This window comes from Nerophis lumbriciformis, linkage group LG18 (assembly GCF_033978685.3).
Source record: "Nerophis lumbriciformis linkage group LG18, RoL_Nlum_v2.1, whole genome shotgun sequence".
NCBI classification, from domain to species: domain Eukaryota; kingdom Metazoa; phylum Chordata; class Actinopteri; order Syngnathiformes; family Syngnathidae; genus Nerophis; species Nerophis lumbriciformis.
In genome coordinates this window covers 31,457,501-31,475,000 of record NC_084565.2, presented here as the reverse complement: position 1 = coordinate 31,475,000, position 17,500 = coordinate 31,457,501, and the positions used below count along the sequence as shown (strand labels likewise).

The window sequence follows — 17,500 nt, the reverse complement described above, 5'->3', positions numbered from 1 at the left end:
CTGATAAAGTTGAGGAATGCTCATCAAACACTTTTTTGGAACATCCCACAGGTGAACAGGCAAATTGGGAACAGGTGGGTGCCATGATTGGGTATAAAAGTAGATTCCATGAAATGCTCAGTCATTCACAAACAAGGATGGGGCGAGGGTCACCCCTTTGTCAACAAGTGTGTGAGCAAATTGTTGAACAGTTTAAGAAAAAACTTTCTCAACCAGCTATTGCAAGGAATTTAGGGATTTTACCATCTACGGTCCGTAATATCATCAAAGGGTTCAGAGAATCTGGAGAAATCACTGCACGTGAGCAGCTAAGCCCGTGACCTTCGATCCCTCAGGCTGTACTGCATCAACAAGCGACATCAGTGTGTAAAGGATATCACCACATGGACTCAGGAACACTTCAAAAATCCACTGTCAGTAACGACAGTTGGTCGCTACATCTGTAAGTGCAAGTTAAAACTCTCCTATGCAAGGCGAAAACCGTTTATCAACAACACCCAGAAACGCCGTCGGCTTCGCTGGGCCTGAGCTTATCTAAGATGGACTGATACAAAGTGGAAAAGTGTTCTGTGGTCTGACGAGTCCACATTTCAAATTGTTTTTGGAAACTGTGGACGTCGTGTCCTCGGGAACAAAGAGAAAAAGATCCATCCGGATTGTTAAGGGCGCAAAGTTGAAAAGTCAGCATCTGTGATGGTATGGGGTTTATTAGTGCCCAAGACATGGGTAACTTACACATCTGTGAAGGCGCCATTAATGTTGAAAGGTACATACAGGTTTTGGAGCAACATATGTTGCCATCCAAGCAACGCTACCATGGACGCCCCTGCTTATTTCAGCAAGACAATGCCAAGCCACGTGTTACATCAACGTGGCTTCATAGTAAAAGAGTGCGGGTACTAGACTGGCCTGCCTGTAGTCCAGACCTGTCTCCCATCGAAAATGTGTGGCGCATTATGAAGCCTAAAATACCACAACAGAGACCCCCGGACTGTTGAACAACTTAAGCTGTACATCAAGCAAGAATGGGAAAGAATTCCACCTGAGAAGCTTAAAAAATGTGTCTCCTCAGTTCCCAAACGTTTACTGAGTGTTCTTAAAAGGAAAGGCCATGTAACACAGTGGTAAACATGCCCTTTCCCAACTACTTTGGCACGTGTTGCAACCATGAAATTCTAAGTTAATTATTATTTGCAAAAAAAAAAAAAAAGTTTATGAGTTTGAACATCAAATATCTTGTCTTTGTAGTGCATTCAATTGAATATGGGTTGAAAAGGATTCGCAAATCCTTATATTCCGTTTATATTTACATCTAACACAATTTCCCAACTCATATGGAAACGGGGTTTGTACATACATATACACATACACACACATATATGCCTATACATATACAAACGCACACACAAACACACAAAGCGAAGCCTGATGTGGAGAGGGACGACAATATCGCAGTAATGGCCACTAGTTGAGACTAAACAAAATTAGAGCGTGCTGTTCTGTATCGTGGCCACCGATTTGCTCAACCTCAAGCAGCATTACTAAAAGTGACTAAAAGATGTTATTTCATTTCTAGAGGGCTCTCATAATGTTGAAAACCTATTCAGAAGACTGTAAAAAGTTTTCTTTTATGCCCGAGCTATGAAAATATCAAATTCATATTCAATTATTCCTACTGCGCTGAAATTCACTTCCCACAGTCAGGCCCGAAACCAATTAACAGTGATAAACAAGGGATTGCTGTACTAGTAAAATACTTTTATAAAATGATAACATTTTTAACTACAGATGAAAAATATTCTAACGCTGGCTTTAACTTATGTATTACATATATACTCATGTAGGGACAGTACATATACAAATTCATACACACACATTCATACACATACATATATACATATTCATACACACATTCATACATATATATATATATACACACACATATACAGTATATACACACGCATACACACAGTATATACCAGGGGTAGGGAACCTATGGCTCTCGAGCCAGATGTGGCTCTTTTGATGACTGCATCTGGCTCTCAGATAAACCTTAGCTGACATTGCTTAACATAAGTAAGGAATAATTCCGGTGGTAATCAGTGTTAAAAATAACGTTCAAAATATAAAACATTCTCATGCATTTTAATCCATCCATCTGTTTTCTACCGCACCTGTTCAAGAAGTTAATGGTAAGAAGTATTTTATTTGTTATTGGTTAGCTTCAGAATAACAATGTTATTAAAAAGAAAGAGACTTATTATACTCTAAAAATGTTGGTCTTACTTAAAAATGCACGCATTTAGTTGTATTCAGTGTTAAAAAATATTATATGACTCTCATGGAAATACATTTTAAAATATTTGGCTTTCATGGCTCTCTCAGCCAAAAAGGTTCCCGACCCCTGGTATATACACACGTATACATACAGACATGTGTGTGTATGTATATGTGTGTGTGTGTGTGCATACACACACACACACGTGCCGTACTTGTCACCGATGAAATGTTCTCCATCACTGGCGAAGGCCAAGTCAAGGGGCGGGTCTAATGTCTGCATGGTGAAGGCCAGCTTGCATGTCTCTATAATTAAGGGTCTGATGAGATCAAAGTTGACTTTTGAGATGCAGGCGATGCAAGGATTTAGTTTCATGGCACTGACGACATCCTGTACACACCAACACAAAGTCTCACACACTCACACGGAATTAAACTAACATGTTTGTGTTCCTTCCTACATCTGCGCTGGACTGCACATCATGGAGGTCCTGGTTTTTGACCATGTACTCCAAGATGGTATCCTCCAGACTCTCTGGCCCAGGGTGAATTGCGGCCAAAGTTTTGCGAGTGCGCAGCTTTAAGAGACGGTAAGCTAGTTTAGCAGTCTTGAAGGACTCCTGAGACATGACAACATAAGAAGGGGGATTAAACACACAACCCCACAATGGCAGCACAAACACTTGTACTCATGTTCACCTCCGCCAACAGTAAGCCTTACCACCACGGCGATGAAGATGATCCTCTGGACTGTGTCTGAGTTGCTGATGTAATTCTGAAGCTGTGACTCCGCCTCCTTGCGCTCCGCAGCGTACAGATCGTTGAAGCGCGACACCACGCGCAGCAGACGGGAGGAGCTAGAGCTAGTGAGCTGGGCTCGGGGGACCACCTCGAACCTGAGGGGGCTGGAGGAGCGCCGGTGGCTGGATAAGGCGTTAATAGTACTGTTTCTCATCAACCTAGGACAAAGAAGAACTTGTTGCATGTACTGGAGATTGTAGCTTCAGGTTGTCGTTCAGAGGTACCTGTTGTTGTTTAGGTAGGACACCTCATTCCTCAACATGGAGGCCTGCCGGTCGTAATCATGATAGGGTACCTGCTTATTCTTATAAAGGTCTATCTGGGAGTGTGCGAATCTCAAACTGACAAACAAACATGGATGATATTAATTTCATACGTGAATATCGTCAAGTGTGTGTGTGAAGTGTTTGTGTGTAGTTCAGTTACTCCTCTTTCAGCTTCAGTAGTTCATCCTCAGTGGCCAGCATGGTGGTCACCGTTTTGCTCTTTGCCTTGTCCAGGTCCCGATGAGCATCATCCAGCCTAGTGAGTAAAACAAGGTAAGAAAGTTCTTAAATAGATAAAAGCTGCAGGTGGCATCAACCGCTTTCTTGGGGTTCACTTATTTTTAAACTTGTGGGACAATGAAGGATGTTGGGGAAAAAAAAATCGACGTGACCCTTTTTTTCTATTCTTCATGGAAAATTTTCAAAAAGGCCTACACCAGGGTTGTCCAAAATATTTTTTACTGAAACCGCAAACTGAAAAAAAAAGAAAAGGATGTGGACACCATTTTAATAGTTTTCATTATCAAAACAGATGTTTCTCAACATTTAAAAGGGATCATATGATTTTTTTCCAACATGTAAAACCCTTCCTTGTGGTCTACATAACATATAATGGTGGTTCCTTGTTCATAATGTTGCATATATTATGTATTAGACCAGTGTTTTTCAACCACTGTGCCGCGGCACACTAGTGTGCCGTGAGATACAGTCTGGTGTGCCGTGGGAGATTATGTAATTTCCCCTATTTGGGGTAAAAATATTTTTTGCAAACCCGTAATTATAGTCTGCAAATAACGTGTTGTTGTTGAGTGCTGTCTCGGGAGACAGTGTGCAGGTAAAAAGGTATCTAATGCTTCAACCAAAAATAAACAAAAAGTGAGTGCCCCTAAGAAAAGGCATTGAAGCTTAGGGAAGGCTATGCAGAATGAAACTAAAACTGAACTGGCTACAAAGTAAACAAAAACAGAATGCTGGACGACAGCAAAGACTTACAGTGGAGCAAAGACGGCGTCCAAAATGTACATCCGTATATGACATGACAATCAACAATGTCCCCACAAAGAAGGATAGCAACAACTTAAATATTCTTGATTGCTAAAATAAAGCAGATGCGGGAAATAGCGCTCAAAGGAACACATGAAACTGCTACAGGAAAACACCAACAAAACAGGAAAAGCCACCAAAATAGGAGCGCAAGACAAGAACTAAAACACTACACACAGTAAAACAGCAAAAAACTCAAAATAAGTCAGAGTGTGATGTGACAGGTGGTGACAGTACACCTACTTTGAGACAAGAGCTATAGTGATGCATGCTTGGTTATGCTTTAAAGTCATATACAACAATTGCGACAACGACTTTTTACTGTCAACTGAGTTTAATTTTTTTATGATTTCTGCTGGTGGTGTGCCTCCGCATTTTTTCAATGGAAAAAAATGTGCCTTGGCTCAAAAAAGGTTGAAAAACACTGTATTAGACCATTTTCAAGCCGCTTTCTGACCGTCTCTTCAGAATGTACTTACTTACGTGCCTCCACTTCGACGGCGTCTTCTTCCCGTCAGCCATCTTGTAGTTTTTAGCGTGTCCATACTGACAGATATAAGTTAGAACTATATGCTACTTTAACAGAAATGGCAACAGTGGAGGATGCATGTGCATGCACGAGCCAGTCTGCCCCACAAGAAGAAGATAGAGAAAAAATGAGCGTATTGACTACAGCGCAAAGCTCTTCAGCTAAATGTCTACCATATATGGAGATATCCGCTGATGTCACACCTGCAAAACACGATAAAATTGGGCCAATTCCAAAAGGCTCGTTTACGTATGAAGCAAGGCAAGATTGTTTTATAAATATCTCAACAATGCCTACACGGTTTGACTTCACATTTTCAGGACTTGTGCAAATCCCAAATACACAAAAACAGGCAGCAATAGATAAGAAAACTTGTTTTGCATAATAGGTCCCCTTTAAACTTTGTCTTGATAGACAAATGTTATTGATCCCAAAGAAAATAGTTTGACACAGTAGCTCAATTATAAAAGGAAAGTATAACAAACACTCAAGGGCACAAAAAAAATAAGAAATCATAAAAAAAATGTAATAGATAATACCAACAATACAAAAGTGATAAATACAGCAATGGGGCCACTGAAAAATAAAATTAATTATAAGTAAATACAACTTAAATATACACTATAAGCAATGAAAGGTGCGGTTATGTAAAGCAGAATAGTAATACCGGTAAGCCACTATTATCTATTACACCGGTTTGCTTTTTTATTCCAAGTTTTATGTTTTTCTCAAGTAATAGTATTTTTAGTATGTACTTTGACAAACTTTATTGATCCACAAGGGAAATTGTACCGCGGGCCATTAAAAAATAAAATGCGTGTCGCACTTTGGACAGCCCTGGCATAGACTTTTGTCTTCCATGTTTTTTACTGAAACAAACGTTTATTTACTGTTGTGTGTCTTTTGCGCCACAGACTCACTCTGCCTTGACCAAGTCCAGCTGCCTCTGAGTGGCGCACAGCTGCGACTCCAACCACTTGTTGCAGCTGGCCAGCTCCAGCATCTTACGGTCCTTTTCCGCCAATTCCTGATTGAGGATACACACAACCAAACAATAACAATTGACTGCAGGACAGGATTATCTGGTCTTGAACATCCTAGTTGCCACACAGTGGATCCCTGCATATTTAGCATTCGCAACCCCACAAAATTTGCGGATTTTTTATCAAAACATGCTTTCATTTGTCCAACATTCGGGAGGACCGAGTGGACAAAATTACCACAAAACCAAATTCCACCGCACATGTGTCAGAATATTTCAGTTTAAAACTTTGGAACAAGATGAGCCTATCAACACTAAGGAGTCAGTTTGCCGAATGTGCGCCAATGCAACAAACATGCAGGCCCATATGAAACACAACACCCGACAGTCTACACTCACTTCACGTTTGGTGAACAAGTCAGGTCAGTGTAAACAAAACAGTTCAAAATGGCGTGCGCTCACAGAAAGTGTGGTTAAATACATTGCCAAAGACATGCTGTCATTTTACACTGTTATAAAACTAGCATTTCGAAAAACGCTGCAAATGTTTGACAGATATTTGTCTTGTCATGTCGCTGTTCCTTATGCTGACTCTGCCAGACTAAGGTTTTTTGCACATGACCTGTTAATACAACTGCTTATTCTGTGGTGTTTTTATTGTTACTCTGCAGTTTTGTTTAAGAAGGTCCTAACTTGATTTTCACTTAAGTAACTCTACTTCTGCCTACATGTTCAAAATTTAAGTGCTACTTTATTTATCAATACTTTATTTAGCTATTTTATTTATTGTTTTAGTTTTGTATATTTCAGGCCCTCCCAACCCTCTTAACATATTTTATTGCTTTTGGTTGTGATTGAACTCGAGTGCCAAATTTTGCTAACAGACAAAGTACAAACCCCGTTTCCATATGAGTTGGGAAATTGTGTTAGATGTAAATATAAGCGGAATACAATGATTTGCAAATCCTTTTCAACCCATATTCAATTGAATGCACTACAAAGACAAGATATTTGATGATCAAACACAAACTTTTTTTTTTTTTTTGCAAATAATTAACTTAGAATTTCATGGCTGCAACACGTGCCAAAGTAGTTGGGAAAGGGCATGCTCACCACTGTGTTACATGGCCTTTCCTTTTAACAACACTCAGTAAACGTTTGGGAACTGAGGAGACACATTTTTTAAGCTTCTCAGGTGGAATTCTTTCCCATTCTTGCTTGATGTACAGCTTAAGTTGTTCAACAGTCCGGGGGTCTCCGTTGTGGTATTTTACGCTTCATAATGCTCCACACATTTTCAATGGGAGACAGGTCTGGACTACAGGCAGGCCAGTCTAGTACCCGCACTCTTTTACTATGAAGCCACATTGATGTAACACGTGGCTTGGCATTGTCTTGCTGAAATAAGCAGGGGCGTCCATGGTAGCGTTGCTTGGATGGCAACATATGTTGCTCTAAAACCTGTATGTACCTTTCAGCATTAATGGCGCCTTCACAGATGTGTAAGTTACCCATGTCTTGGGCACTAATACACCCCCATACCATCACACATGCTGGCTTTTCAACATTGCGCCTATAACAATCCGAATGGTTCTTTTCCTTTTTGGTCCGGAGGACACGACGTCCACAGTTTCCAAAAACAATTTGAAATGTGGACTCGTCAGACCACAGAACACTTTTCCACTTTGTATCAGTCCATCTTAGATGAGCTCAGGCCCAGCGTAGTCGACGGCGTTTCTGGGTGTTGTTGATAAACGGTTTTCGCCTTGCATAGGAGAGTTTTAACTTGCACTTACAGATGTAGCGACCAACTGTAGTTACTGACAGTGGGTTTCTGAAGTGTTCCTGAGCCCATGTGGTGATATCCTTTACACACTGATGTCGCTTGTTGATGCAGTACAGCTTGAGGGATCGAAGGTCACAGGCTTAGCTGGTTACGTGCAGTGATTTCTCCAGATTCTCTGAACCCTTTGATGATTTTACGGACCGTAGATGGTGAAATCCCTAAATTCCCTGCAATAGCTGGTTGAGAAAGTTTTTTCTTAAACTGTTCAACAATTTGCTCACGCATTTGTTGACAAAGTGGTGACCCTCGCCCCATCCTTGTTTGTGAATGACTGAGCATTTCATGGAATCTACTTTTATACCCAATCATGGCACCCACTTGTTCCCAATTTGCCTATTCACCTGTGGGATGTTCCAAATAAGTGTTTGATGAGCATTCCTCAACTTTATCAGTATTTATTGCCACCTTTCCCAACTTATGTCATGTGTTGCTGGCATCAAATTCTAAAGTTTATGATTATTTGCAAAAAAAAAAATGTTTATCAGTTTGAACATCAAATATGTTGTCTTTGTAGCATATTCAACTGAATATGGGTTGAAAAGGATTTGCAAATCATTGTATTCCGTTTATATTTACATCTAACACAATTTCCCAACTCATATGGAAACGGGGTTTGTACATTTTATTTTTATTTGTTTGTTTTATTTAACTTGGAGATTTAAACGTTATCATTCCAAATACAATTTTTAAAAATATTAAGAAATTGAAGTTTATTGCATTAGAAAAAACATACATGCATTATTATTATTATCATTACATCAATGGTTAATTTACTCTCATAAAAAGAATGACAATATTGTAGGTCAATATATTATCAAGCAAAATTTGTTATAGGATCAGGCCTACACTTACCCTTTTATTGCAAATGTTGATCCAAAATCAGAAAAGTCAACCTTAAGCAAGCAGGTGTTTGCCTGATTAGCACAACCCAGGCTTTATTAAAATGTCAAAAATAGACGTTTTTGTGTGCATCTCAATTGCGGGCGGTTCATTTGCCATTGGGAACGTAACGCCCACGGAAAAAAGGGTTTTACTATATATAAGAAGTGAGGTCACCTGCGAGAGACTTGAAGTGGCGTCAATGCTGGCGACAGGCGACCTTAATGTTGAGAAACAATTTCCTAGGCACGGCAGCAAGTGTGTTTTGATGGCGGACACCCCATCTGTGTGTTTACCTAAGATAGGAGAATGTATGCCATATTCACAGGTTAAAGTTAGTCACAAGTAGGGACGTAACGACAAACGGTAGTAATCATAACCACGGTAAAACCCCTGACGGTTAGTATTACTGTTTTAAATTAAAATGATCGAAAATATGTGATTGATAACTGCACTTTGATAAACCCACGGACTGACGGGCCCCAGCTCGCTAGCTTAAATGCTAACATGAAAAGAGACATTTTTGTCTTTACCCATTACGAAATAACATACCCCAATCTGAACTTGTAAAAACACATTGCTGTATGAGCAACTAAGATATTCAATTGTTCACATTGAACCTACAAGCTGTGCTCCCTTTTTACAGAGTGATCGTTATATACTTGAAGAAATGACGAAATGGAGATGTTTTTATGGTGCGTTGAAGGACTGCTGAACAGAGGACAATAAATAATAATAGACAATAATAGATAAATAATAGATTTTATTTATTACATACTGTAGTGCTGCAGTATAAAACAATTTTTAGAACCCATAAACGCTTACCTATTAAACATATAAAACACTATCAGTGAAGCATAAGAAATATAAACCAAGCAAAAGAATGGCTTTTTTTTTTAACAGTAAGTCTATTTTAGTTAAAAATGTCCATGTGTGTATATGTACTTTTTGAGCACATTCCACAATGTGGATAATAATCGTAATATGAAATTTTAATGTCGTTACATCCCTAGTCGTAGGTCATGTTTAAAAAAAACTTTCTTATGCACTTTAAAAGCAGCTTCATACATGTGAGAATGTTTACCTTCAGCAGCTATTGAGTTCAGGATGGAAAAGAGCTCTCCTTGGATTTTGGCCGTGAACTCGATCGTCTCACAACACCTGTTCATGTTCTCGTCACAGGAAATCATCTTGAGGACCACAAAACACACAGCACGTGTTTATTTGTGTTGATCTCTGATGTGCAGTACTTTGTTTTCAAACGTTCTTGTTAGGTGCTTCATAAATAAAGCTGGTATTGCATGATCGTCTTCACCTCTGCCAACACCAAGCTTGGGAGAATAACCGAATTTAGAAATTTTAATTAAATCAATTTGAAGAATTGACATTTTAATGTAACTGGCTCCACCTCACATGTTGAATTTAAATTGGAATAACAGGAGGTAGAGTTCAATTCAAAATAACTTAATGTGGGCTCTTAACCAAGAATGTCGTTGTGACTTGTGCAGTCCTTTGAGGCACTTGTGATTTAGGGCTATATAAATAAACATTGATTGATTGAACACTAAAATTAAACACACATTCCTTCCATTTTGAGCATTCTGAAAAAGTAAGTGTTTTCACACCCATTTCCATAATTTAAAAGGTTGTATTACTTTAAATTAGGGCTGGGCATGGCCTTTTATTAATATCTCGATATTTTTAGGCCATGTCACGATACACTATATATATCTCTCGATATTTTGCCTTAGTCTTGAATTAATACTTGATGCATATAATCACAGCAGTATGATGATTCTATGTGTCTACATTAAAACATTCTTGTTCATACTGCATTAATAAATGCTAATTTTAAACTTTCATGCAGAGAGGGAAATCACAACTAAGTAAATTTAGCAAAACTGTATTTATTAAACAGTTGTTAAGCAGTGGCACAAACATTCATGTCATTTCCAAAACAGAAAGTGCAAGATTGTCAGAGACATTTTAAAACAAGCTATTAGTGCACTTTTGTGCATGATGTCACTAAGATGACATTTCAAAACAACACTAAATTAAAGTGCACTAACATATTACATTTGTTTTCAATATACTGTAAGGCTGGCGAAAATTATGTACCTAAACTTAAAGTTCCGAACACTACATGCAGTATGCCATCCATCCATCCATTTTCTTCCGCTTATCCGAGGTCGGGTCGCGGGGACAGCAGCCTAAGCAGAGAAGACCAGACTTCCCTCTCCCCAGCCACTTCGTCCAGCTCCTCCCGGAGGATCCCGAGGCGTTCCCAGGCCAGCCGGGAGACATAGTCTTCCCAACGTGTCCTGGGTCTTCCCCGTGGCCTCCTGCAGGTCGGACGTGCCCTAAACACCTCCCTAGGGAGGCATTCGGGTGGCATCCTGAGCAGATGCCCGAACCACCTCATCTGGCTCCTCTCGATGTGGAGGAGCAGCGGCTTTACTCTGAGCTCCTCCCGGATGACAGAGATTCTCACCCTATCTCTAAAGGAGAGACCTGCCACCCGGCGGAGGAAACTCATTCTTGCCGCTTGTACCCGTGATCTTGTCCTTTCGGTCATAACCCAAATCTCATGACCATAGGTGAGGATGGGAACGTAGATCGACCGGTAAATTGAGAGCCTTGCCTTCCGGCTCAGCTCCTTCTTAGCCACAACGGATCGATACAGCATCCGCATTACTGAAGACGCCGCACCGATCCGCCTGTCGATCTCACGATCCACTCTTCCCTCACTCGTGAACAAGACTCTGAAGTATTTGAACTCCTCCACTTGGGGCAAGATCTCCTCCCCAACCTGGAGACTACATGCAGTATGGATTTTCTAATTTGAATAGATATTAAACTATTAATCTAAGCCAGTGTTTTTCAACCTTTTTTGAGCCAAGGCACATTTTTTTCATTGAAAAAATGCAGAGGCACACCACCAGCAGAAATCATTAAAAAATGAAACTCAGCAGCCGATATTGACAGTAAAAAGTCGTCGCAATTGTTGGATATGACTTTAAACCAAAACCAACCATGCATCACTATAGCTCTTGTCTCAAAGTAAGTGTACTGTCACGACCTGTCACATCATGCTGTGACTTATTTTGAATTTTTTGCTGTTTTTCTGTGTGTAGTGTTTTAGTTCTTGTCTTGTGCTCCTATTTTGGTGGCTTTTTCTCTTTATTTGGTATTTTCCTGTAGCAGTTTCATGTCTTCCTTCCTTCCCCACACCTGCTTTGTTTTAGCAATCAAGAATATTTCAGTTGTTTGTATCCTTCTTTGTGGGGACATTGTTGATTGTCATGCCATGTTCGGATGTACATTGTGGACGCCGTCTCTGCTCCACAGTAAGTCTTTGCTGTCGTCCAGCATTCTGTTTTTGTTTACTTTGTAGCCAGTTCAGTTTTAGTTTCGTTCTGCATAGCCTTCCGTAAGATTCAATGCCTTTTCTTAGGGGCACTCACCTTTTGTTTATTTTTGGTTTAAGCATTAGATAACTTTTTACCTGCACTCTTCCTCCCGCTGTTTCCGACATCTACAAAGCAATTAGCTACCGCTACTGGCTGCCACCTACTGATATGGAATAGTACTACACGGTTAATCTGCTGCTCTCCAGACAGTGCAGACACTCAACAATGGCACATTATTTACGGATTATAATTACTGGTTTGCAAAAAATATTTTTAACCCAAATAGGTGAAATTAGATCATCTCCCACGGCACACCAGATTGTATCTCAGATACAACAGTGGTTGAAAAAAACTGATCTAAGTAACAGAATATAAATCAAAGCTTTTTTTTTTAAGATCGATTTAGCTGTTGCCGCCTTATTGGGCACCAATAAAAGCCAAACTGTGGGCCAAACGTGGATGCATATGCAAAAGTGCAATATATTTACAGTTAGGGCTGGGCGATATATCGATATACGCGATATATCGCGGGTTTGTCTCTGTGCGATATAGAAAATGACTATATCGTGATATTCGAGTATACGTTCTCACACAGTTGCTTTTAGCTGCGGACATTACACTGCAGGCTCTTCCCACTGTCACGTCATACGTCACATACGTATACGCCATCGCGCAGCAGAGAGGTAGCAGCATGGCTAAAGTTAGCTGTGGTGCGAGTGGTAATACGAGAGAAAGAAGGTGTGAATCTGGTAACAAATGAAGGAAGAATTAATTCCCAAGAAAAACAGCACGGAGTACATCGTCCTGCAGTGGTTTGGCTTCAAGTGGGAATATGTCGAACAGACAACCGTAATTTGTCAAGTGTGGGGAAAAAGCATTGCTACAAAAAGTAGCATTACTGCTAATATGTAGCATCATTTGAAAAGTCACCTGCTAGAGAATGTAGAGTGCTTACTCCGCATGTCAACATCTCCGTTCGGTGCCACACGCCCACACCATCAAAATGCCACGGCAAACATTTCCAGATCAACACCGTATGAAAAAAATAGTCAACAACCGAAGAAGATAACGTCCCCAGGAACCTACCACATAGCGAAGGACGTACACAATTTGATTTCCTATTAAGCAGCTCATTTGTATTTGACAGTTATTGAAATATCTTGTGTGACATCATGCACAAAAGTGCACTTTATTTGTTTTAAACTATTGTAGTGGCGTTCTGTACAAAAAGTGCACTTTAATTTAGTGTTGTTTTGATTTGTCATCTTAGAGACATCATGCACAAAAGTGCACTCATAGCTTGTTTTAAAATGACTGACAATTTTGCACTTTCTGTTTTGGAAATGACATGAATGTTTGTGGCACTGCTTAATAACTGTTTAATAAATACAATATTGGTAAATTGACTTAGTCGTGATTTCCCTCTCTGCATGAAAGTTTAAAATGAGCATATATTAATGCAGTATGAACAAGAATGTTTTAATGTAGACACATAGAATCATCATACTGCTGTGATTATATGTATCAAGTGTTCATTCAAGGCTTAATATCGTGTATCGCGATATGGCCTAAAAATATCAAGATATTAAAAAAAGGCCATATCGCCCAGCCCTATTTACAGTAATCTAATTATTTATATCTGCACCTTATTGCACTTTTATCCTGCACTACAACGAGCTAACGCAACTAAATGTCGTTCTTATCTGTACTGTAAAGTTCAAATTTGAATGACAATAAAAAGGAAGTCTAAAAAAAAATAAAAACCCCAGATTTGATGTATTTTTCAAATAAACTCAAGGTTGCACTACAAATGTTAGAGTTGCCCAATACATTTCAAATAATTTACATACAGTTGTCTAATGAGTGCAAACACGATGCTGTGCATATATTGCAGAGGTGGGTAGTAACGCGCTACATTTACTCCGTTACATCTACTTGAGTAACTTTTGGGATAAATTGTACTTCTAAGAGTAGTTTTAATGCAACATACTTTTACTTTTACTTGAGTATATTTATAGAGAAGAAACGCTACTTTTACTCCGCTACTTTTATCTACATTCAGCTCGCTACTCGCTACTAATTTTTATCGATCTGTTAATGCATGCTTTGTTTGTTTTGGTCTGTGAGACAGACCTTCATAGTGCCTGCGTTTCAACAAATACAGTCACTGGTGACGTTCACTCCGTTCCACCAATCAGATGCAGTCACTGGTGACGTTGGACCAATCAAACAGAGCCAGGCGGTCACATGACCTGACTTAAACAAGTTGAAAAACTTATTGGGGTAATAAATGATAAATGGGTTGTACTTGTATAGCGCTTTTCTACCTTCAAGGTACTCAAAGCGCTTTGACACTACTTCCACATTTACCCATTCACACACACATTCACACACTGATGGAGGGAGCTGCCATGCAAGGCGCTAACCAGCACCCATCAGGAGCAAGGGTGAAGTGTCTTGCTCAGGACACAACGGACATGACGAGGTTGGTACTAGGTGGGGATTGAACCAGGGACCCTCGGGTCGCGCACGGCCATTCTCCCACTGCGGGGTGTTACCATTTAGTGGTCAATTGTACGGAATATATACTGTACTGTGCAATCTACTAATAAAAGTTTCAATCAATCAATCAAAAGTGTGAAGGAAAAAAGACCGTTTTTTATTTCAACCGTACATCCCGTCAAAAGCATCAAGACTGACTGCACAGTTCCTGTCTTCACAATAAAAGTGCCGCTCCATCGCGCCTGCGCTTTCAAAACAAGAGTCTCCGAAAGCCAGCGTAAACAAGCTAGCAAGCTACGGAGTTTGCCGCCAATGTATTTCTTGTAAAGTGTATAAAAACGAATATGGAAGCTGGACAAATAAGAGATGCCAAAAACCAACCACTTTCATGTGGTATTAGACAGAAAGGAGGAACTTTTTTTCTCCTCCATTTGAAAACGTGGACGGTATCAGCACTACTGTCTGATTCCAATCAATGCAAGTCATCAGAATCAGGTAATACACCAACTTATATTCTTGTCTTCATGAAAGAAAGGAATCTATATGTGTTAAACATGCATGTATATTCATTAAAACACCTTTAACATGTAAACAAAAACGGCAAAATAAATAAATATAAATTATATACTGTATGTATATATATAAATGTGTGTATATATATATATATATATATATATATATATATATATATATATGTATATATATATGTGTGTATATATATATATATATATATATATATATATATATATATATATATATATGTATATATATATATATATATATATATATATATATATATGATATGTGTGTGTATGTTACTCATCAGTTACTCAGTACTTGAGTAGTTTTTTCACAACATACTTTTTACTTTTACTCAAGTAAATATTTGGGTGACTACTCCTTACTTTACTTGAGTAATACATCTCTAAAGTAACAGTACTCTTACTTGAGTACAATTTCTGGCTACTCTACCCACCTCTGATATATTGTAAAATAAAGTAACAAAACGGTTTGTGCGAACAGGAAGTAACGAGCGGTGAACCATCTTTACCAGTAAAAGCTCTTTGGAAACGTCGGTCTGTAACCAAGGCGACTTAGCTCCATGGCAACCAAACTCTTTGTTTAAAACAGTGTAATATGTTCAGTTTATTTTCCAAATAAATTGAATTAGAAATGATAGTGACGACATACTACAACAAGTAAACATGACATATATATCGTGAAGCTGCCGCCATTTCCGTCGTAATATTTGCATGCTAACTAGAACCAAAACGATTGCAATTATGAATATACACTTACATTGTACTCAAGCAGCCAACTCTGCAGCTTGTCCTGCAAACCGCAGGAATTGCTCATCAGAAAGTTTAACGCCTGCGCCATGTTTGTGCTTGTGAAGGACTAAAAAAACACGTAAAAAGGGGGGAAATGGTCTCCTTGTCCCCGCCTACATACACATCCGCATGGAGACCAACATGAGTGACGTCTGTTGCTCGTAGGGTCCAGCGAGTTCAAAGTTGGGGATAAAAAAAAGGTGTCCACTGTCCACGCAGGTGATGTCGACGTCACGCTGGCGGCCTTTGTTTCACAGCAGCGGGATTAAAGAGCCTGAGCCTGTGTGGCTGCTGATGTGTTTTATAGCCATAGCTAGCTACTTTACAATTAGCATTGGAATTAGCATTGGAATTAACATTGGATTTAGCATTGGAATTAGCATTGGGATTAGCATCGGGATTAGCATCGGAATTAGCATTGGAATTAGCATTGAAATTAGCATTGGAATTAGCATAAAGTCCACCCAGACGTACATGAACATGTTATAAAGTCATACCGTCAAATGACGCCGAAGACTTCATCTTTGTGTGTTATTGGCACAAACACGACCCTAAACTACTGGAGTGATGGACTGCAGGAGATTACCAACACCTGCTGGCGCTAGCGTGACTGGCTAGTGCGGATCGATACTGGAATGTCAATACCACCATTGCCAGATCTTTTGGTTGTAATATCGACCCTCCAATGAAAATGTCGATACTTTTGATACTTTAGTTTAGGGGTGTCCGAACTTTTTCCACTAAGGGCTGCGTACTGAAAAGTCAAAGTATGCGGGGCCATATGGATATTTTGTCATTTAAAATAAAAATGCTAAAAACTAGGTATGTCCGATAATGGGTTTTTTTTGCCGATATCCGATATTCCGATATTGTCCAACTCTTAATTACCGATACCGATATCAACGGATACCAATATATACAGTCGTGGAAAATTACACATGATTATGCCTAATTTGGACAACCAGGTATGGTGAAGATCAGGTCATTTTTTTTTAAATTAATAAAATAATATATAAGAACAAAAAAATTTAAAACATTTTCTTGAATAAAAAAGAAAGTAAAACAATATAAAAACAGTTACATAGAAACTAGTAATTAATGAAAATGAGTAAAATTAACTGTTAAAGGTTAGTACTATTAGTGGACCAGCAGCACGCACAATCATGTGTGCTTACGGACTGTATCCCTTGCAGACTGTATTGATATATCATGTAGGAACCAGAAATATTAACAACAGAAAGAAACAGCACTTTTGTGTGAATGAGTGTGAATGAGTATGAATGAGAATGGGGGAGTGTGGTTTTTTGGGTTGGTGTACTAATTGTAAGTGTATCTTGTGTTTTTTTATGTTGATTTAATAATGCAAAAATAAAATGAATAAAAATATATATAAAAAAACGATACCGATAATAAAAAAAAAAAACATACCGTTATTTTCTGATAGTACATTTTAAAGCATTTGTCGGCCAAAATTATCGGACATCTATAATTTTGTCATTTTAAAAAAATGCTAAAAACAGATATATAAATATTTAATGGCAGAACTTTGTGTCAGCTTTGTATTGTAGTAATCTAATTATTTATATCTGCACCTTATTGCTCTTTTATCCTGCACTACAACGCGCTAATGCAA

General features: G+C 38.9%; 1 protein-coding gene across 1 annotated transcript in view; it reads right to left on the bottom strand.

Moving 5' to 3' along the window:
* spata18 (spermatogenesis associated 18) overlaps window positions 1-16,312 on the bottom strand; it is a 22,666-nt gene extending 6,354 nt beyond the window's left edge. Inside the window, exons 1-9 of the mRNA XM_061978592.2 lie at window positions 15,836-16,312; window positions 9,709-9,814; window positions 8,802-8,920; window positions 5,838-5,944; window positions 3,505-3,600; window positions 3,303-3,419; window positions 2,999-3,236; window positions 2,739-2,897; window positions 2,493-2,668 (exon numbers count right to left, since the gene is read on the bottom strand). Of these exons, the coding sequence (XP_061834576.1) occupies window positions 2,493-2,668; window positions 2,739-2,897; window positions 2,999-3,236; window positions 3,303-3,419; window positions 3,505-3,600; window positions 5,838-5,944; window positions 8,802-8,920; window positions 9,709-9,814; window positions 15,836-15,916 (1,199 nt within the window). The 5' untranslated portion in view covers window positions 15,917-16,312. The remainder of the gene's footprint in view (window positions 1-2,492; window positions 2,669-2,738; window positions 2,898-2,998; window positions 3,237-3,302; window positions 3,420-3,504; window positions 3,601-5,837; window positions 5,945-8,801; window positions 8,921-9,708; window positions 9,815-15,835) is intronic.
* Between the last annotated feature and the right edge of the window lie 1,188 nt (window positions 16,313-17,500).